The 23,787-nt window shown below is 37.8% G+C and overlaps 1 protein-coding gene across 1 annotated transcript in view; it reads left to right on the top strand.

Moving 5' to 3' along the window:
• Window positions 1-1,716: 1,716 nt before the first annotated feature.
• Window positions 1,717-23,787, top strand: part of LOC109570108 (complement factor H-like) — a 377,373-nt gene continuing 355,302 nt past the window's right edge. Inside the window, 4 exon segments of the mRNA XM_070768847.1 lie at window positions 1,717-2,042; window positions 17,903-18,088; window positions 18,428-18,533; window positions 21,463-21,539. Of these exon segments, the coding sequence (XP_070624948.1) occupies window positions 1,985-2,042; window positions 17,903-18,088; window positions 18,428-18,533; window positions 21,463-21,539 (427 nt within the window). The 5' untranslated portion in view covers window positions 1,717-1,984.

Raw genomic sequence — 23,787 nt, 5'->3', positions numbered from 1 at the left:
ATAGCAAATGAAGCAACTGACAAACAACTAATCTCAAAAATATATAAGCAACTCCTACAGCTCAATTCCAGAAAAATAAATGACCCAATCAAAAAATGGGCCAAAGAACTAAATAGACATTTCTCCAACGAAGACATACAGATGGCTAACAAACACATGAAAAGATGCTCAACATCACCCATTATCAGAGAAATGCAAATCAAAACCTCTATGAGGTACCATTTCACGCCAGTCAGAATGGCTGCGATCCAAAACTCTACAAGCAATAAATGATGGAGAGGGTATGGAGAAAAGGGAACCTTCTTACACTGTTGGTGGGAATGCAACTAGTACAGCCACTACGGAGAACAGTGTGGAGATTCCTTAAAAAACTGGAAATAGAACTGCCTTATGACCCAGCCATCCCACTGCTGGGCATACACACTGAGGAAACCAGAATTGAAAGAGACATGTGTACCCCAATGTTCATCGCAGCACTGTTTATAATAGCCAGAACATGGAAGCAACCTAGATGTCCATCAGCAGATGAATGGGTAAGAAAGCTGTGGTACATATACACAATGGAGTATTACTCAGCCATTAAAAAGAATGCATTTGAATCAATTCTAATGAGGTGGATGAAACTGGAGCCTATTCTACAGAGTGAAGTAAGCCAGAAAGAAAAACACCAATACAGTATACTAACACATACATATGGAATTTAGAAAGATGGTAACAATAACCCTGTATACGAGATAGCAAAAGAGACACTGATGTATAGAACAGTCTTTTGGACTCTGTGGGAGAGGGAGAGGGTGGGATGATTTGGGAGAATGGCATTGAAACATGTGTAATATCATATATGAAATGAGTCGCCAGTCCAGGTTCGATGCATGATACTGGATGCTTGGGGCTGGTGCACTGGGACGACCCAGAGGGATGATATGGGGAGGGAGGAGGGAGGAGGGTTCAGGATGGGGAACACATGTATACCTGAGGCAGATTCATCTTGATATATGGCAAAACCAATACAATATTGTAAAGTTAAAAAATTAAATTAAATTAAATTAAAAACAAACAAACAAACAAATAAAAAAACAGGCAAATTTGTCCCGTGTGCACAGAAATCAGGAAAGGGTACAGTGGGGCAGGATTGAGGGTTGACTAAGGTGTTGAATGGGAGGATGGTGTGGAGGGGGTTAGTGGGGTGCTGGGGTTTTCCTGAGAAGCTGTTTTTCACCTGGTGCTTTTAGCATGTGTTTCTTCACTTTCTCTGTATTCAGCAAACCATTTGCTTAGGTCTTTTTATGTATATTATATTTCAGTACAAAGTTTAAAAAATTCAGCATTTCAATTTCTTGAATTTTGAATTATTAAACTCTTTTGTACCTAAAGAGAGTGAGCCTGTTGCTTTACACACATTTATAACAAATCCTTAAAAGATTAATTTCTTGAACTGCAGGAAAAGCAGGCCTCCAAATCAGCCAGCACTTGCATTCTTGGCAAAGTCTATTCCTGTTGTCTGGGTCTTGATTGTGAAAGCATTGCCTGAACTCGAGTTCTGTAAATGAATTTGAAAGAGCTTCTATTTATTTATTTTTTAATCTCCTGAGGTTACAGATGGTAGATCTGAATAGGTCTGATTAATCGGAGGGTTTATGAAATACAGAGAGTATTACCAGTTATGCACATTCCAAGAACCTGAACATTTCCAGAGAACTGCCTGGGTTTATAAAAACAAATCAAGGGCAGGTCACAGCATTCACTTTCAGTGGGAGTGCAGGTTCAAACTCTGGCATTGCTGGGACTCCTGTCTGAGATTTTTCTTTTGCTTTGCAGAGTTTCTGATAGGCGGGGCATCTAGCAATCCCTTTAATTCCCAAGCTGTGTTTCGACTTCCTTTTGGAGCAAGTGGTTTCCTGCACTTTTCACAGTTTTTACAGAGGAGAACCTGACACAGTGGTGAGCACTGTCAATGCTAGATGTGCCCTGAAGGGTCTCCAAAATGAGATTTCCAGCAAAAATCGTGTGGCTTGTGTTGTGGACCGTTTGTGTCGCAGAAGGTAAGAGTTTTGCTTTTTATTTTTTTCCTGTATTGCAAAACATTTGCTAACATCCTTTTTACGGCAGTAAGAAAAACTTGGTCTAGAAGATGTGATTTCATTACTGTTCTGTGGCCTCCTGTGTGAGACACTTTTGACATTGTGAATAATGTCAAAAAATATAAGCAGCTTATTTGAATGGCATATCTGAATATTCATCATAATTTTATTTAATATAAAATTTTAGAAAATGTTTTAATAATTATTTTAAAAAACTGTAACATGTCGTAATTGCAATTATCATAGAATGCACCTTATCTTTTTTTTTTTTTTGCTTAGAATTTTCACCTTATGTGAAAGTATTAAGAAGTATGTGAACATATACAGAACAAGAAAATAAATTAGAAAATAAAAGCCTTCATATTACAATGATGGGACTTATTTCAGATACAGGTGTTAAATCTTTCTAAAGAAAAATTTACTTATCATTTACAATTGATACTGTGATGGCCTTAAAAGTCTTAGAGTCAAACACCACTTGCATCATTAGAATGAAAATATATAAATTTGAAAAAAAAATTGCATGTGCAACCTTCGTAAAAGTTGCTTAATAGGGTTTTTTTCCCCTCAAAAGTTGTATATAAAATATTCTAGAAGAATAGCCTTTAGGAGTAATACATCTGCATGGAGGGTTTTTTTCTTTATATCAATAAGAAAATTTCTGGATAATTAAACTCTATTACTTTTTTCCTCATAGATGAAAAAATTTCTTTGTGGAGGAAATTTGGTTTTCTAGTTCATTTTAGGTAACCAATTATGGGATAGATATATGACTGACATTTTTTAAAGTTATCATTCATGAATTCCCAGCATTTTTCACTAAGTCAACAAATTTTGATCAAATGCTTATTTCAAGTCAACCTCTAGGCAATGAGGAATATTAGCAAATAAACAAAACCCCTATTCTTGAGTATGGTTCAATCTAGAAAATAAAGGCAGTTGTTTTTTTTTTAAGTTATATCCTTTAGTAATTTTTTCAGATTTTCTCAAATGTGTTTAAGACTTTTTAAAAGATAAAGTCTTTTCTTGTTATACATGCTAATATGTGATTGCTTGATTTTTAGCTTATAAACCTTATATTTAGCCACTTTTTAAACCAGGTATACAATCATTTCCCCATCCATAAAAATATTGCAATAATAACTAATATTACAACAAAATATACAAAGAGATGATTACATTGGCAAAGAGTTCTGGAACAATGTAATGTTATCAATACCAAGCATCTTTTTCTTTACACAAGTATTTCTGTCTTTTCTTTAATAAGAATACTTTTAGTGCTTCCCGATTGACATCCTGTTTGCTGAGGTTTTCTGTCTACGACATTTGTCAAGCTAGGGAAGATTTGTTTTGTTTCTAGCTCATGTTTAAAGCTAAGGATTGATGCTAAATTTAATTAAACTGTTTCAGTGATAACAAAGTGGAACTTGAATTATTATTAAAATTGTTTGCTACAAAGAATAAATGATAAAAACTAAGTAACAGTGATTTAAATTCCTTGCTCTCTAATTTATTTCAGCCTACTCATTTCATTTGTATTTTATGTTTCATCGACCGTATGTTTGAATGGACATCAGTTTCCACTAATGAACTGAGCATTAGCATTACAATTAGCAATACCCATTACAGTGAGAATGGCTATCAACCTGGTCACATTCTAGATAAAGTACAGCTTTAGTATTTAAAGTAATGTTTAGATTAGCCTCATGGTTTTCACAAAAAACACCCCTAATGCACAAGTTAGTAGAGAAAAATTACATGAGTTTTCAGTGGATATGGGGACTTCCCTCATAGCTCAGTTGGTAAAGAATCTGCCTACAATGCAGGAGACCCCAGTTCAATTCCTAGGTCAGGAAGATCCCTGGAGAAGGGATAGGCTACCCACTCCAGTATTCTGGTCTGGATAAATCCATGGGGTCACAAAGAGTCGGACATGACTGAGTGAGTTTCACTTTTTCAATGGGTAAAGAATTGCTCTTTTACTGCTTGTTCACCAAATATTTCTGAAACTGTTAGTTCAAATGTCAATCAATTTCATCAGTTTAACATACCTAACAGAAATTTTATTAAAGAGTGGCCTTAGTCATTTAAAAATATACACATATACCTCAACATCTGCCTCTTTTTTTGTCTTCTGTGTAGAAATAACTACAGAATACAAATTGAGAGGTTGAGAAATACTGAATTGAATACTGAATGCTAAGTTGAGACATTGAGAAAAGACAGTTGTGTCTGCCATCACAATGGGCTTCACTCAACTAGATATAGCATTTCAGCATTTCCTACATGGTCTTTGTCTTTTTGGGTGTGAACATTCCTTAACAATACTAATCACTACTAAAAAGGAATAGTAACCAACAGGAAGAATTTATAAGCTCAACTCTCCATTAGTTTTTCCTTTATACTGGAGACCAAGTAGTACCTTTTAAATGCAGTAGGTTATCTGCATTTTCATCCTTAGTTGAACAAGAACATGAGTTGCTTCAGGGGGAATTATCCCAGGCTACTAAGAATCTGGTCAGATTTACAGAGTTTAGAATGACAGTTCCTCAGTTACAAGACATTGTTTCTGCCTTCTGGAATATCTTGTGACCAATTTTTCAAGAAGACCTTTTAAGATCCAAAAAGTGTATATGCTTTGAAATTAACCATGGCCCCCAAATTCCAGGATGATTAAAGTAAATAAATCAAAACATAGCTGAAGCATATCCAAGGCATGATGGCTATGTTGCTTGGCAAGACATGTGTTTTCTAATTCTGGAGGTTAAAAGGGTAAAAACATCCTTTCAGGATCTGAAATATGTTACATATCAGAGAGATTCTATTCCAACACAGAGAGGAGAACTTATTTGTTTAATATATTTTACTGTTTCAAGTACAAGGTGGTTTTGAATCAGAGTTAAATCTAATGTAAAAAATTTGATACTGTGATCATAAAAATTAATTATAAATTCATAAAAAATACTTTTTAATGCAAAAATATCTGACATAAGAATTAATTATAAATTAATAATAATTGTTCTTTTACAAGGATAGATGTGAATGTCACATATAGTTATCTAATCTATAAAACTAAACTCTGTGTTTCAATTCTAGTGTGATAAGTAAGAATCCATCCTCTCCAGAAAAATCGCACATTTTCAGATCTAGTAGTGTGAGCGTTTACCTAAATGGTGTGACTTAAAGAAGAGCAATAGAAAAGTTTTCTTCAATATCTTCTGTTCTCTTAAAATGTATATATTAATAATACCATAAATTCAACCAGTCTGAAATTTATGTGGAAGGCCATATGTGAGTAAGAGTTGGGGTAGTTAAATTTAGTCATCATGATTTACTGTGAATTACATGTTGATAAGTTTTCTGCAACAGTTTTAGTGGGCAAAGGGTAGCAACAAATGAAGGTAAGAACAGAATAAGCAATTTGGAAGATGAAGTGTTCCCAGGAAGGAAGATCTGATGGAGGAAGTGCTCTCTGGGTGCTTTGACAAAGGGTGGAACAAAGCCCCCAGGGCGGCCAGGAGAGGGAAAGCCTTGCTGATTTTAAGTTTAGGTCCAGCCTGGGAATGCACATTCTACTCTTTTGCCTGCATGTAATTTTAAACTAGGGGCTTCCCAAATGGCGCTAGTTGTAAAGAACCCGCTTGCCATTGCAGGAGACAAGAAATGCGCATTAAATCCCTCGGTTGGAAAGATCCCCTGGAGGAGGGCACAGCAACCCACTCCAGTATTCTTGCCTGGAGAATTCCATTGACAGAAGAGTCTGGAGGTCTATAGCCAATAGGGTCACACAGAGTTGGACACAACTCAACTGACTTAGCATGCAATTTTAAACTAAAACTAAATTATTTAAGTATTGCTAAAATTATTCTTAGCTCGAAGTATGTTTTCAAATACAAGTGGAAGCACAGATAAGGAGGCATTCTTTATCTGGGGGCCTTTATGGCTAGGGCTTGAGCCTCAGTCTGAGTTGACCCATTTTTATTCCCTCAGTCTGTGACAGTCCTTCGCTTTTGGCCATGTTTCCTTCTTCTCAGCTCACCTCCTCCCCCTTCTCACCCCACACACCATCCCCCACCTGCCTGCCCTGAGATTCTGCCAAGCAACCTGTCCTGTGGTCACTTAACTAATGTGCACTTTACCCATTTCTTAACATCTTGAACCAGTCTCAGGACATAGTGCTTAAAAGGGACATGATGTCACTGAAAAAATAGTGTTGCATTTTAGCTTAAGACTAAAAGGAAACATTATAAAAATGGTTCAGAGAAAGTAAAGTAATGGAAAAGGAAAAAAATCCCAAGAATAATACCAAGTAAAAAGATTTGACAGAGTACTTTTATTTGTTTTGACATTTTGACTGAGAGAGCCAAGTTTCCCCTAAACCTTGTTCACCAGAAATTTAATAGATAGAAAAGTGATTATAGAAATGTTCCTTCAAAAGTTTTCTGAAGTTTTCTGAACTAAATTAAAGTGATTCTGAACTTCAAAAAGTATAAAATAAATTCAAATATAGGACCCATAAACAAAATGTAGAATGGAATTTTACAGATTCTAAATTTTTTGGGTTCATGCAACAGAGCACTAAAGATTTGCACCCTTGTCTTATCTTTTACTTTTGCTCCCATCTACGATGCCTTTTCTCCAGGTTATCCATTCAGTTCAGTGCAGTTCAGTTGCGTCTGACTCTGTGACCCCATGGACTGCAGCACACCAGGCTTCCCTGTCCATCACCAACTCAGCATGATCTTGCTGAAACTCTTGCCCATCGAGTCAGTGATGCCATCCAACCATCTCTACTCTGTCATTCCCTTCTCCTCCTGCCTTCAGTCTTTCCCAGCATCAAGGTCTTTTCCAAGGAGTCAGTTCTTCACATCAGGTGGCCAAGGTATTGGAGCTTCAGCTACAACATCAGTTCTTCCAATGAATATTCAGGATTGATTTCCTTTAGGATTGACTGGTTTGACCTTGCTGTCCAAGGGACTCTCAAGAGTCTTCTCCAATACTGCAATTCAAAAGCATTAATTCTTCAGCACTCAACTTTCTTTATGGTTCAACTCTCACATCCATACATGACTACTGGAAAAACCATAGCTTTGACTAGATGGATCTTTGTTGGCAAAGTAATGTCTATGCTTTTTAATAGGCTGTCTAGGTTTGTCTTAGCTTTTCGTTCAAGGAGCAAGTGTCTTTTAATTTCATGGCTGCAGTCACCATCTGCAGTGATTTTGAAACCCAAGAATGCATGTTGATGTATGGCAAAACCAATACAATATTGTAAAGTAAAAAAAAATAATAATAATATAATTAAAAATAAAATAATAAAAACTAAAAAAAATTGCAAAACAGTAAAAAAACAAAAAAAATAGAAAGAAAGAAAATAAAGTCTGTCATTTTTTCCATTTCCGCCCCCATCTATTTCCCATAAAGTGATGGAATCAGATGCCATGATCTTCAGTTTTTGAATGTTGAGTTTGAAGCCAGCTTTTTAACTCTCCTCTTTCATTTTCATCAAGAGGCTCTTTAATTCCTCTTCACTTTCTGCCTTAATGGTGGTGATAGCTGCATATCTGAGGTTATTGATATTTCTTCCTGAAATATGGATTCCAGCTTGTGCTTCATCCAGTCTAACATTTTACAGGTTATCCATATTCTACAGATAAAATGGAAAGTCTCTGGGATGGCTTTGCATTCATTCATTCATTCTTTTGTTCATTCAATAATTTTTTTTTTTTTTGAGTGATTGCTAAATACCAGGCACTATGACACTAAACACTTTCCAAGCACCTCCTATTTGGGAGGAAAAAAAGCAATGATTATTATATATCACTAATATATTTATTTTATCATATATTTTGATGGAGATAAATGAAAACACTATAGGATCACTTAGGGAAGGCAAGATACTCAGACCGGAATGAAAGGATGGAGTAGGGTGGGGTTGAGGAATTGGTTTGTAAGAAGTGCAATGAAGAGAGGGAAATATATCAGAGTTGTGATGACATCATGAGTAGGTTCTGACAGTTGAATGGGAGTTAACCAGGTGAGGGTTGACAAGGAGGATATTGATTTTAAGAAGATTCAAATGTGTACTCAAAGGACTAAAAGTAGCCCTGTAAAGCCAGAGGAATCCAATCACTTTCCATATTTCTAATTCTTTAATCAATTGAACTTGCCCAAATAATATGGGTAAAATTGAGTATCATGTGTGCTGTTTTTCTCCCCTTTCTTTTTCATATGTATCCCCACGATTGTTGTGATAGTCCTTATTCTCTGGGAAGTTACATTTTGATAGGAGGACAGATGAAATTCTAGTAAACATAAACATAACTCTGAATCATGAATTATGTTGTGAAGAAAACGAAGCAGGGGCTGAGGGAACATGACACAGAAGGGGTAGTGGGGTGTCCAGTGGGTCTTGGAGCCTAGAGATAAGTGGATCCCTTGGAGGGAGCAACACAGGAATAGAGCCTGAAAGATGAGACAGCTAGTCACTAACTGCCCGAGGTTAAAGAGACTGAGGAGTGAAACAACATGTGCAAAAGGCCTAAGGGGAAAAAATTCATTTGAGATGTTCAACTAAATCTAAACAATCAAACTATGGTGGCTTTGGCATTGTGAATAAACGATGGAGGTGATAAGATGAAATCAGAGAATGACAAGAGCCAAATACAGATTCTAAAGCCAAGAGCAGGAGACATACAAGGATAAGGAGAAGTCAGGGGAATTTTAATCCCAGAAGAGACATGACCAGATTTGCAAAAATCACTTGTGGCTCTGATGCTAATGTGAGAGGGGAGCTTGGGGACTAGTTAGCAGGTTGAGTTATCATCAAGCTGACAGATGATGCTAATCAGAACTAACATTTTAGAGATAGCAGTGGAAAGATGAAAAAACAGTGTGGTTGATGGTAATATCTTTTTCTCATGGAGACAAGAGATGCCATTTAAAGTTCTTGGACATGTCTGTTTTTTCAGTTAGCATAATGTCTTCAAGATTTAGCCATGTTGTTGCATGTATCAAAGTCTCCTTCGTTTATTAGGCTGAGTAATATTCCATTATATATCTGCTATATCCATTTGTCTATTGATGGACACTGGGATGTTTCCATTGTTTGGCTCTTGTGCTCCTTTGAGTATTGGTATGCAGGTATCTCTTCGGGTCCCTGCTTTCATTTCTTTTGGTTCCATACCTAGGAGTTGAGTTGCACACTTTGTGTGCTAAGTTAATTCCGTTGTGTCCAGCTGTTTGTGACCCAGTGGACTGTAGCCCTCTAGGCTCCTCTGTCCATGGGATTTTCCAAGCAAGAATACTGGAGGGGGTTGCCATGCCCTTATTCAGAAGATCTTCTTGACCCAGGAATCAAACTCCTGCCGCTTACGTCTCCCGTATTGGCTCCCTGCATTGGGTTCTTCACAGTAGCGCCACCTGGGAATTGCTGAATCATATGTTAACACTGTTTAACTTTTTGGGGAACTGCTAAACTGTTTTCCACAACGGCTGTACCATAGTGGTTAAGTATAAAATATAAAATTTATTCTTTCAGAGTCCTGAACTCATTCAAGTAAATGATTCATCTACTAAAAAAAAAAAAAAAAAAAAAAGTTCATGGAAAAAGCACCAGAGGCTTTAGTATCATGTGAAGTATAATCAGTATGAGAACTCTTTTTATAGTAAATATGTCTACATAGAGTAAATATTGTGAGAAGCTAGTAGGAAGATTTTATGAAAGTGATGTATTCTTGTCTTTCATGTCTGGTTGTTCAAAGCAAGTAACAGGGAGATAAATATACTTTATGTAACTGCATTGCTTTAATAAAAATCATTTAAATTGAATAATGGATAAGAGAATTTTACTTTTTCCTTGCATGAGCATAAGGAAAGGATAGGAACTAAATTCATCAGAATGTTAGTATATTAGTGAAAATTGGTGCTCCACTCGTGATGCTGCCATCTACATTTGGAATTAGGCAGATTAATTTTTCCGGTCACCTAAATGCCATGAAGTGGATCTGAATTTAGAAAGTGGACTTATCCTGTACTTAAACACAAAATTTCCATGTTATTAAAAAAAAGATCTTTAATTTGAAAAAGTGAAACCAAAAGATCGGGCTTCTTGGGGAGAGGGAGGGGGCGCTGGTAGGTAGAGGTACAGGCAGTTTGTATTGTTTTATGGTGGGGTGTTTGCACCATCTAGTGGAGAGAAAGTATGTTTACTTAAATTTTAGAAAACAAAACTAATGTGGACTCACAAAAGTTCCCTAACAGATGTGCCACACATTTGCAAAAACGTCAAGGAAAAACTAGGGCACTTGAAAGCCCACATAAGTGTTATATATTACGGAAAAATGAATTTCCATGTGAACTTTCTGTTCCATGAAATGTAGAAAGTTTTCAAAATGGGATCCAGCTCAGTAGATTATTTTTTCCCCTTGTCTTTATGAAAAGAAATTCTAGAATAGAATGTTAGACCATTATTATAAAACCAACTAAGAAACGAAATTTAGCAATGAACATAATATCAACAAATAAATATGGTAAGAAGCATTTTTGACTTTGCCATTTTTAAGTAATGTGTTGAGCATATACTAATGAAATCATCCTAATATTGAGAGTGCTGCTGCTGCTGCTAAGTCGCTTCAGTCGTGACCGACTCTGTGTGACCCCAGAGACGGCAGCCCACTAGGTTCCCCCGTCCCTGGGATTCTCCAGGCAAGAACACTGGAGTGGGTTGCCATTTCCTTCTCCAATGCATGAAAGTGAAAAGTGAAAGTGAAGTCACTCAGGTTGTCTACTTGAAAGTTACACAGTCTTGTCCGACTCCTAGCGACCCCATGGACTGCAGTCTACCAGGCTCCTCCATCCAAGGGATTTTCCATGCAAAAGTACTGGAGTGGGGTGCCATTGCCTTCTCCAAAAATCGAGAGTAGTTATATCTAAATTAAGTAAAAAGAAGTTTTGAAAAGATTATCAATTATAATAAGTAGACATTAGCTTCATTATTAATTGTATCTATTCCTCTCTTTATATGTCATATTGTTAATGAATTACTTTTTTCAGAAAATAAGAATCATATGGTATAGGCAGATTTTATTACATAATACCTTTATTGTGAAGTATATGAGTGAATAAAATATGTGTGCTGTATTAAAAATAATTTTAACTGCCCATGGAAACAAATAGAGCTTTCTGAGCGTCCCCAACATACCCTTGGGTTTCTTTTGGATTAATACCCTTTCCTTTCTTCCAGAAGAAAACGTTATTTTAATATTTATGGTAATTATATTTTTGCTCTTCCTTCCTAGTTTTTAAAGGTTTATGTACACATCCCTCTTATATATGCTTGTTCTTGAATATTATGTAGATGAAATAATTTTGTAACACTTGATGTCTTCTTACTTCATGTGATTGCTATCATTTGTTTCTGTACCATTTTGTGGCATTGGTGTGATATTGAAATGCAGAAATATACACAAATTTCAATCCATTCAATAGTTGACAGACGTTGAAGTTATTTCCATTTTTAATTATGAAAAAACACATACGACTATAAAATATTACCATACATGAAAATCTAGTTTAGTGTATTCCTAGGAATAAAATAGCTCTTCAGTTCAGTTCAGTCTCTCAATCATGTCCGACTCTTTGCGACCCCATGGACTGCAGCACACCAGGCTTCCCCGTCCATTACCAACTCATGGAGATGACTCAAACTCATGTCCATCGAGTCAATGATGCCATCCAACTATCTCATCCTCTGTCATCCCCTTATCCTCCTTCCTTCGATCTTTCCCAGCATCAGATCAGACCAGATCAGTCCCTCAGTCGTGTCCAACTCTTTGTGACCCCATGAATCGCAGCACGCCAGGCCTCCCTGTCCATCACCAACGCCCAGAGTTCACTCAGACTCACGTCCATTGAGTCAGTGATGACATTCAGCCATCTCATCCTCTGCCGTCCCCTTCTCCTCTTGCCCCCAAATCCCTCCCAGCATCAGAGTCTTTTCCAATGAGTCAACTCTTCGCATGAGGTGGCCAAAGTACTGGAGTTTCAGCTTTAGCATCATTCCTTCCAAAGAAATCCCAGGGCTGATCTCCTTCAGAATGGACTGGTTGGATCTCCTTGCAGTCCAAGGGACTCTCAAGAGTCTTCTCCAACACCACAGTTCAAAAGCATCAATTCTTCGGTGCTCAGCCTTCTTCACAGTCCAACTCTCACATCTGTACATGACCACAGGAAAAACCATAGCCTTGACTAGACAAACCTTTGTTGGCAAAGTAATGTCTCTGCTTTTGAATATGCTATCTAGGTTGGTCATAACTTTCCTTCCAAGGGGTAAGCGTCTTTTAATTTCATGGCTGCAGTCACCATCTGTAGTGATTTTGGAGCCCAGAAAAATAAAGTCTGACACTGTTTCCACTGCTTCCCCATCTATTTCCCATGAAGTGATGGGACCGGATGCCATGAACTTAGTTTTCTGAATGTTGAGCTTTAAGCCAACTTTTTCACTCTCCACTTTCACCTTCATCAAGAGGCTTTTTAGTTCCTCTTCACTTTCTGCCATAAGGGTGGTGTCATCTGCATATCTGAGGTTGCATCAGGGTCTTTCAAATGAGTCAGTTCTTCGCATCAGGTGGCCAAAATATTGGAGCTTCAGCATCAGTCCTTCCAATGAATCAGAACTGATTGCCTTCAGGATGGACTGGTTGGATCTCCTTGCAGTCCAAGGGACTCTCAAGAGTCTTTCCAACACCACAGTTCAAAAGCATCAATTCTTCAGTGCTCAGCTTTCTTTATAGTCCAACTCTCAGATCCATACATGACTATTGGAAAACCATAGTTTTGACTAGACAGAACTTTATTGGCAAAGTAATGTCTCTGCTTTTTAATATGCTATCTAGGTTGGTCATTACTTTCCTTCCAAGGAGCAAGTGTCTTAATTTCATGGCTGCAGTCACCATCTGCAGTGATTTTGGAGCCCCCCAAAATAAAAGTCTGCCACTGTTTCCACTGTTTCCCCATCTATTTGCCATGAGGTGATGGGACTGGATGCCATGATCTTAGTTTTCTGAATGGTGAGTTTTAAGCCAACTTTTTCACTCTCCTCTTTCACTTTCATCAAGAGGCTCTTTAATTCTTCTTCACTTTCTGCCATAAGGGTGGTGTCATCTGTGTATCTGAGGTTATTGATGTTTCTCCCAGTAATCTTGATTCCAGCTGTGCTTCCTCCAGCCCAGCGTTTCTCATGATGTACGCTGCATGTAAGTTAAATAAGTAGAGTGATAATATACAGCCTTGACGTACTCTTTTTTCTGTTTGGAACCAGTCTGCTGTTCCATGTCCAGTTCTAACTGTTGCTTCCTGACCTGCATACAGATTTCTCAAGAGGCAGGTCAGGTGGTCTGGCATTCCCATTTGTTGAAGAATTTTCCACAGTTTGTTGTGATCCACACAGTCAAAGGCTTTTTGGCATAGTCAATAAAGCAGAAGTAGATGTTTTTCTGGAACTCTCTTGCTTTTTTGATGATCCAGCGGATGTTAGCCATTTGATCTCTGGTTCCTCTGCCTTTTCTAAATCCAGCTTGAACATCTGGAAGTTCATGGTTCATGTACTGTTGAACTCTAGCTTGTTGAATTTTGAGCATTATTCTACTAGCATGTGAGATGAGTCCAATTGTGCAGTAGTTTGAACATTGCCTTTCTTTGGGATTGGCATGAAAACTGACCTTTTCCGGTCCTGTGGCCACTGCTGAGTTTTTCCAAATTTGCTCGCAGACTGAGTGCAGCACTTTCACTGCACCATCTTTTAGGATTTGAAATAGCTCAACTGGAATTCCATCACCTCCACTAGCTTTCTTCATAGTGATGCTTCCTAAGGCCCACTTGACTTTACATTGCAAGATGTTTGGATCTAGGTGAGTGATCAAATCATCATGGTTATCTGGGTTGTGAAAATTTTTTTTGTATAGTTCTTTGGTGTATTCTTGCCACCTCTTCTTAATATCTTCTGCTTCTGTTAGGTCCGTACCATTTCTGTCCTTTATTGTGCTCACCTTTGCATGAAATGTTCCCTTGGTATCTCTGATTTTCTTGAAGAGATAGCTAGGCTTTCTCATTCTATTGTTTTCCTCTGTTTCTTTTCACTGATCACTGAGAAAGTCTTTCTTATCTCTCCTTGCTATTCTTTAGAACTCTGCATTCAAATGGGTATATGTTTCCTTTTCTCCCTTACTTTTGGCTTCTCTTCCTCTCAAAGCTATTTGTAAGGCCTCCTCAGACAGCCATTTTGCTTTTTTGCATTTCTTTTTCTTGGGGGTGGTCTTGATCCTTGCCTCCTGTACAAAGTCACCAACCTCTGTCCATAGTTCTTCAGGCATTCTGTCATATATAATCCCTTAAATCTATTTCTCACTTCCACTGTATAATTGTAAGGGATTTGATTTAGGTCATACCTGAATGGTCTCGTGGTTTTTCCCTACTTTCTTCAATTTAAGTCTGAATTTGACAATAAGCAGTTCATGATTTGAGCCACAGTCAATCCCAGTCTTGTTTTTGCTGAGTGTATAGAGCTTCTCCATCTTTGGCTGCAAAGAATATAATCAATCTGATTTAGGTGTTGACCATCTGGTGATGTCCATGTGTAGAGTCTTCTCTTGTGTTGTTGGAAGAGGGTGTTTGCTATGACCAGTGCATTCTCTTGGCAAAACTCTATTAGCCTTTTCCCTGCTTCATTCTGTATTCCAAGGACAAATTTGCCTGTTACTCCAGGTGTTTCTTGACCTGGTACTTTTGCATTCCAGTCCCCTATAATGAAAAGGACATCTTTTTTGGGTGTTACTTCTAGAAGGTCTTGTAGGTCTTCATTGAACAATTCAACTTCAGCCTCTTCAGCATTACTGGTCAGGGCATAGACTTGTATTACTGTGATATTGTATGGTTTGCCTTGGAAACGATCAGAGATCAGTCTGTTATTTTTGAGATTGCATCCAAGTACTGCATTTCAGAGTTTTTTATGAATTGCTATTTCCTTCTCTATGGGATCTTCCCAGATCAGGGATCAAACCCACATTTCCTGCATTAGCAGGCAGATCAGAGAAGGCAATGGCAACCCACTCCAATACTCTTGCCTGGCAAATCCCATGGACGGAGGGGCCTGGTGGGCTGCAGTCCATGGGGACGCTAGGAGTTGAACATGACTGAGCGACTTCACTTTATTTTTTTCACTTTCATGCATTGGAGAAGGAAATGGCAAGCCACTCCAGTGTTCTTGCCTGGAGAATCCCAGGGACAGGGGAGCCTAGTGGGCTGCCTTCTATGGGGTCTCACAGAGCCGGACACGATTGAAGCGACTTAGCAGCAGCAGCAGCAGGCAGATTCTTTACCTTGGAAACACCAGGGAAGCCTGCACTGTGGGTAAGCAGGTCTAAACTTCATAGGGCTGGCTGTCAGAAAGGGCGGAGCACAGGTAAGGAAGCTGAGTCTGCAGTACAGTTTCTTCTCTCTTTCGGATCAGGTTCAGTGCTGCTTTAAAAGCCATTCAAGTGATTTAATCAGGCTCACACCAGTTATCCAGGATAATCAGCTTGTTTAAAATTAAGTGTTTAGGATTATATCTAAACATGTAGCTTCTCAGCAGTACCTAGATTAGTGTTGGTTTAACTAACTGAGGATGGATGCCCAGTCACGCTGACTCCTCATCAAAGCTATCACAGCTGATTCATATCTCTTCATTCCTCTGGACATTGTTATCTTTCAAGTTATATCCTTCATTTTCTGTTCTCTTCTGTCAGTTAACACATGGTTGTCCTGTATTTTATGTATATGTATGTGTGTATGAGTATATATGTATTTTAAATTATATAAGACTACAGTTTTATTGTTTCACAGTTGGTATTCTCTTAGACTTATTTGTTTAGGTACTGTTTTTGTTTTTCTTTCATTACAAACCTTATACCTGAGATAGTTTTCCTTTTTCTAAAGTACATATTTCATTTTCCCTTAATGTGAATCTATAAAGCAAATTCTCTCACATTCTATTAATTGAAATCTTGAACCTTAAAAAAATTGTTCCTTTATGTCGAATTCTAAGTAGACAATTATTGCTTTATGCACATAGAAGTGATAAGTTAACAACTTCTGGTTTCCATTACTGTTGCTGAAAAGTCAGCTTTAAGTACTTACCATTCTGATCCTTGATCACTATAGTATATCTTTATTAGAAACAAAAAGTATATAATACCTTCTCCCTTACTCTTATGCTAACATTTAGCCATATTATTAAATATTCCCCAAAACACAATTTTCAAAAACCATAAAATATTTCCTCAGTGAATGTACCACAATATGACAATATTCACATTAACATATCTTATTTTCTCCACTATGAAAATGTTGGAATAAGCATCTTGTACATAAGAATCTTAGAAAAACTTTCATTATTGCTTTAGGATCTTTTTTCTGTTTGAAATTCTTTAATTTACATGAGCATTTTTAAGATTCTTTATCAAATTGCTTTAGTCATCTATACCTCTAATTTTATTTAATATATTTATAACATTTCTTTTTCTACAAAATCAGGTGTCATTCCCTTTACATTTTTGTCATTGAAATTTGTCCAAAAACATCACTTACACTTAATTGTGATGTCTTTGATTTTAGTAATGGTTATGTTATCAGCCATTCTTAAGAAAATGTTCTATCATTCTCCTGTATTTTTCTTTTGGTTGTGTCAGTGCTTGTGTTATTGCAAGAAGTGCTTTTGTGTGACAAATACTTTTGCAGATAATTTTCCTTTGAATTTTGTATAGATTAAATCTTCATAAATAGAATTTTAATTAAAAACATTCTAATATGTGTATACTTTTTACAATTTATTTCCTGAATTCATGAGTTTCCTAATGACAGTTTTCTGAGAAAACTAGGGATTTGATTTTATTCCTTTTTATCTTCAGTGGTTTCTAATTGCTAGAGTGCCAGAGTGGGTTTCAATTTGAGATTGTCAATCACATTTACACATACACTTGACTGCTCCAGCCCCAAGGTTACTGAGGTTCAAGAGATTATATATAATAGGTGGTAGAGCAGATTGTACAAGATCTTGATGAAGATTTCAGACACCTAGATATGTCATCTCTTTGAATACATATTCAATAACTTCCTTACTAGAGTGACAACACTTTGTCTCCATATCCATTGTTGTTTCTTCAAACCTTAGAATAGTGCCTAATATTTCCTGAATTTGAGAAAGAATGTGCTGTGCTGTGCTTAATCTCTCAGTTGTGTCCAACTCTGTGACCCCATGGACTGTAGCCCATTAGGCTCCTCTGTCCATGGGGACTCTCCAGATAAGACTATGGAGTGGGTTGTTATGCCCTCCTCCAGGGGATCATCCCAACCCAGGAACTGAACCCAGGTCTCCCACATTGCAGCGAATTCTTTACCGTCTGAGTCACCAGTGAAGCCCAAGAATACTGGAGTGGGTAGCCTATTCTTTCTCCAAGGGGATCTTCCCAACCCAGGAATTGAACCAGGTTCTCCTGAATTGCAGGTGGATTCTTTAGCAGCTAAACTACCAGGGAAGCCCTTATAAAAGAGCAGAATTATAGAATTCAGTGTATCACTTAAAAATAATATAGTAAAGTGTAACTATTTATCTTGAAAGTTATTCTTACAAATCTATATAGATTTAATTTTTTAAGGTAAAAAATATATATTAAGACTTACATTGGATGGACCTGTATAGGTTTTCTTTAAAGCAAAAATAACCTGAAAATACTGCATTTTTCATTGTATTTAAACACCTTTTTTTTTTTTTTTTTTTTTTGTAGACTGCAAAGAACCCCCTCCCAGAAAAGAAACAGAAATCCTGTCAGGTTCTTGGACTGAACAAACATATCAAGAGGGCACTCAGGCTACATACAAATGCCGCCCTGGATACAGAACTCTGGGGAGTATTGTAATGATGTGCAGGGGTGGAAAATGGGTGTCTCTTCATCCATCGAGGATATGTCGGAGTAAGTAATTCCTACTTTTGTGAAACCTGTGAAAAGTTGTGAAAAAACTATTTAATTAATAAATATTTAATAAATGCTATTATGGCAATACTGGCTGAATTCTATTGCTAGTGTCATTTAAATACAAAGCAATATATCCTCATCATTCTTAAAAAAGGGGTTGTCATCTTCCAAAATTAAAAAAAAAGCATACAGATAACTTTGGCATTTTTCACTTTTCTATATTTTCAATTCTGTACTCTAAAACAATATCAGATATCCCTCTTCTTGAACTCCTATGTAAATTGTTACTCGCTGTGCTACATGCTAACATCATATTCTTTTTCTTTTTCATTTTAGAAAAGCCCTGTGCACACCCTGGAGACACTCCATTTGGTTCTTTCCATCTTGCGGAAGGAAATCAGTTTGAATATGGTGCAAAGGTTGTTTATACGTGTGATGAGGGGTATGTCATCAACAGAAAGAGCAGTTTATAATTCAGATCTTTCATACTGGAAAGAGTAAATAGAAACTGACCTTATTTATGTGTTTAAGGTTATTATATTTTTCTATCAGCATTTTTATAAGTAACATACAAGTAATCTGAAAATGTAAACTATAATGAAAATGATTATATTTGGATAATATGATCATCTCTTCAACATTGAAAAATTAAAATAAATTATAATTACTCTGGTAGAGTATAGTTACAGGAGAGTGGGAAAGTTGTACACATTTAAACAAAAATTCTCTGCAATGAGTCCTCACTGCATCCTATTATGTGCAGAATGAGAATTCCATATCTCAGGGGCAGTGGGAATGGTAACAAAATTAGAGAATGTGGATCTATTTTGATAAAACTTTATACAATTTATGAGAAATCAGACTAACTGAACACTGAAATAATAACTATCATTCTTTAAGTTTCCACAATCCGTAAATTACGCTTATCACGCAGACCAAAAATGCTGCTATGCTCAGAAGAGTAACTTTGTGCCTTCTAAGCACCTGCTGGATTCCCACAACTCAGCTATTCTTAACCGTGTGTTGTGACTTTCTCAGTGCTCTTTCTTTCTTGTGACTCCCAGCACCTTGTTTTGAAGAAAGTTTTATATATAGGAAAACTGGATCATTGTACTTTTATACTACATAAATATACACAGGGTGGAGAAATTAACTTGTGGAATTGCTTGTTCCACAAAGTGGAATCATTATTCACTCCCCATTTATTTCTTGATTTGAGGCAGTAGAATATTTTAGAGCTTAGGCTTTGAAGTAAGCCCGTATTCCAAAACGCTACCACTTAATAACTATACGTATTTTTAGAAAATAGCTCTTTACTCCAATTTCCTCAGTTATAAAAGCAGAAACATAGCAAGCGCATCACAGACTTGGTGGGAGAAATAAGTACGGCAGGCTATGAGCAAGCAGGGCGGCCTCTCAGGGTCTCCTCAGTGGGGAACGCGGGGCCGGGGCGGGGGCGGTGGGGGGTGGATTCCCGCGGGCGGGGCAGCGCCGGGCTCAGGTTCCAGAGCGCAGTGGGCAGCGCGGCATCAGCACAGGGTCCCAGGCTGAGGCGCCCGGGCGGCCATTTTGAGCTGCTAACGCCGTCGGAAGGGCTGGCTCTGTGGCTTCGGTATGTGGGACCCTGTGAGCCTGGTAAAGGAAACTTAGCGCGGAGGGGAAATAAGGTTAGATTTATTCCCCAGCTTCTATTTTCATTCCCCAGAAATTTGAATTTCCGGGGTTAGCCGGTGGCAATAGGAGGATTTGTGTAGAATTTCGCAGAACTCCGGAGAGAGGTTTGGGCGAATGACTGGGTCCCTGGTGGAAAATAGTTAGCAGGAAATGTTCCTCTGTTATTAGGCGGAGCCAATAAAGGAGCCAGAGAAGAACATTTGACAACCAATTATCTTGTTCCTTCGTGTGACAGGGGCACAGAGTAAAAGTTTTAGTTCAAGTTCCCGTGACTTTCATTTACTCTACTGAAACGATTTCTTCCCTTAGAGAATTAGGAACAAATCAGCCCCAATCCAAGAAGGCAAAGTATTTTTTTGAAGGAGAGAGTTTTTTTACTTGTCCAACTAGCAGGACAACTCTCATTCAGGGTCAAAGGAAATGTTTGTTCAGGTACAATTCTTCAGAAGTTTAAAAGAGGCCTTCCCCCCCCCCCCCCCCCCCCCCCGCCTCCAAATTCTCTAGCTTGTGGTTATCAAAATGCCTTTCCTTATTTATTTTTTGAGTAAAAAAAATTTTTTTTTGCTTCCAATTGTCAAATGTAATAAATTTGAGAAGGATTCTTTAAAAAAAAAAAAACAAAAAACTTTGTATTTTGTATGGAGAAGGAAATGGCAATCCGCTCCAGTATTCTTGCCTGGAGAATCCCATGGACAGGGCAGCCTGGTGGGCTGCCCTCCATGGGGTTGCAAAGAGCCAGACACGACTGAAGCGACTTACCATGCATGCATGCATTGGAGAAGGAAATGGCAACCCACTCCAGTATTCTTGCCTGGAGAATCCCAGGGACAGAGGAGCCTGGTGGGGTGCTGTCTATGGGGTAGTACAGATTCGGACATGACTGACGCGACTTAGCAGCAGCAGCAGCAGTATTTTGTATTGGAATATAGCCATTAACAATGTTGTGATAGTTTCAAGTGCACAGCAAAGGAACTCAGCCATACACATACATGTATCCATTCTCCCCAAACTCCCCTCCCATTCAGGCTGCCACATGACATTGAGCATAGTTCCCTGTGCAACTACAGCATCTTTGGTTTGAAGCTCAGGCTTGATGAGTTAGTATAATTTCACACTGAATGACTTATGTAAACGGGCTTGACTTGGTGACCATACTCTGGAAAGCATCGCCAGGATGGAGATGGGAGATGGAGACAAGTGCTGACAATAAGCCACACCAAACTATTATTTATAGCGCTGTCCTTGATAATGTAAAAAAAAAAAAGCACAAAGTGTCCAGAAAATATCACAATCGTGGAGGGTAGGACTATGGATAGAAATATGGAAAAAGAGTGGACTGGGGTAACATACAGTGAACTGTTGTTTACTGCTTTTATCATGATCTCATGTTTTTATCTTTGGTTTTCGTGATAGTTCATGGAGCTTATTACATTGTTAAGTGTACCTCATTAACTGACTCAACTGGAAAAATAAAAGTGCATGAAACAGTAATGAGTTTGTGTCACGAACCAAGAATTTTGATAATGCAAGTCCATGCACCTGAGGGCTTAATTAAGAGCCTTTCCTGAGGAGGGAGGGAAGCATGTGCTCCTATTAATAGTTTTCCTCTAGAGTTTCTGGATATTTGAAATGGTATCAAACTTAAAACTGCACATAAACACACATCAGCTCACAATTCTGTTAATTTTGATTTTTAGGTATCAGATGGTGGGTGAGATGAATTTCCGTGAATGTGACACAAATGGATGGACCAATGATATTCCCATATGTGAAGGTAGATGTAGAACTAATTTACAAGTATATTAAAGCATATATTTAAAATACGAATCTTTGGGGGAAATGTCTTATATTAAATATTCTTAAAGTCTATAATTAAATATTTCTTACTCAAATTATTTTTGTGGATTCTACTATAGTACAGAGTTGGATCTAATCTTTTATTGCTATGTTGTTAAGTGTTTCAATAACCAAATATAAATACAGGTTCATCTAATTTAATAGTCCAAGTATTACAGACTAGAAAAAAAAATCTAAGTTTTGTTTTTCCTTTTGGATTCTAACCACTGGGAATAACACACATATCACATTAAAATGAAGATGAGAGTTTCAGCTTTATTAATGAAGGAGTACACAGCCAAATAACCACCCCAATGCAAGGATCTCAGTTAAAAGCTTAACTGGAGAACATAGTTTAAACGTCTCCTTCCTCCTGCCTGACACAGGGAGTTTTCCTATGGTTTTAGTTTACTGAAAAGAGCCAGAAACTAAGGAAGAGCTCTGCCCTTTCTTACTGATCCATAAAGCAAACAGAATGGAAAATTTGCACATCCTGTTCACCGATTTTAAACCACTGATTACAGTCTGTAGTCATCATGAAAATAAGAGTCCCTTTGCTGTCCACCTGAAACTATCACAACATTGTTAATTGACTGTACTCCAATATAAAATAGAAAGAATAATCTGTTGTCATCATGAAAATAGCTTTTCCTAGTTGAATGGTGATGAGTAAGTAGAGAGGAAAAAGAAGAGGTAAATGCAAGACAGAGAGAGTGGAAGGGAGGAAAGAGAGAAAAAGACAGAGGCAGAGGAAGAAGGAAAGAACAGTGATCACTCAAAATTCCCGTTTTCTGAAAAAGAGTGGAAGATCGTTCATCAACAGAAATGAGAGGAAGGGGATAAATGTTCTAGGGAACATCCATATTGGAATAATCTGGAGTGCTTCTTAAAAACTGAAATTTTTGGATCATAAAGATCGACTGAATCAGTGTTCCTTGGGTGATAGGGCAGGGAGCTAGCCACAGAGTTTCCATTTAACAAGCATCCTGGGAGATTCTATTCTAAAATAAAGGTTGACTATCTTAAACCTAAGGGATACTGGAAAATAATAAGGAAAATAAAAAAAGTGCTCTAGTTATTTTGATATAGAAGAAGAAAAATTAAAGACTATTTATTTATTGAAGTACATATATTCAGAAAGTTTGCTTTTACACCTTTTAGGAATACAGCTTTGTATTATTGTGAGACTTAAACGGAAATTTTTTATTTATCTCCAACTTTATATTTCTCAATTATGTAAGAAATATGAATGAAATGAATGAACTGAAATGTATCAGTTCAATTCAGTTCAGCCGCTCAGTTGTGTCTGACTCTGCAACCCCATGGACTGCAGCACGTCAGGCCTCCCTGTCCATCACCAGCTCCTGGAGTTTACTCAAACTCATCTCCATTGAGTCAGTGATGCCATCCAACCGTCTCATCCTCTGTCATCCCCTTCTCCTCCTGCCCTCAATCTTTCTCAGCATCAGGGTCTTTTCAAATGAGTCAGCTCTTCGCATCAGGTGGCCAAAGTACTGGAGTTTCAGCTTCAACATCAGTCCTTTCAATGAACACCCAGGACTGATCTCCTTTAGGATGGACTGGTTGAATCTCCTTTTAGTCCAAGGGACTCTCAAGAGTCTTCTCCAACACCACAGTTCAAAAGCATCAGTTCTTCGGTGCTCAGCTTTCTTCACACTCCAACTCTCACATCCATACAGGACCACTGGAAAAACCATAGCCTTGACTAGATGGATCTTTGTCAGCAAAGTAATGTCTCTGCTTTTTAATATGCTATCTAGGTTGGTCGTAACTTTCCTTCCAAGGTGTAAGCATCTTTTAATTTCATGGCTGCAGTCACCATCTGCAGTGATTTCGAAGCCCCCCAAAAAGTCAGCCACTGTTTCCCCATCTATTTCCCATGAAGTGATGGGACTGGATGCCATGATCTTAGTTTTCTGAATGTTGAGCTTTAAGCCAACTTTTTCACTCTCCTCTTTCATTTTCATCCAGAGGCTTTTTAGTTCTTCTTCACTGTCTGCCATAATGGTGGTGTCATCTGTATATCTGAGGTTATTGATGTTTCTCCCAGCAATCTTGATTCCAGTTTTTGCTTCATCCAGCCCAAGGTTTCTCATGATGTACTCTGCATGTAAGTTAAATAAAAAGGGTGACAATATACAACCTTGTCGTACTCCTTTCCCTAT

Source organism: Bos indicus, chromosome 16 (assembly GCF_029378745.1).
Source record: "Bos indicus isolate NIAB-ARS_2022 breed Sahiwal x Tharparkar chromosome 16, NIAB-ARS_B.indTharparkar_mat_pri_1.0, whole genome shotgun sequence".
In the NCBI taxonomy this organism is placed as follows: domain Eukaryota; kingdom Metazoa; phylum Chordata; class Mammalia; order Artiodactyla; family Bovidae; genus Bos; species Bos indicus.
Note: the sequence above shows the minus strand (reverse complement) of the source record. Positions and strands in the feature narration are given on the sequence as shown.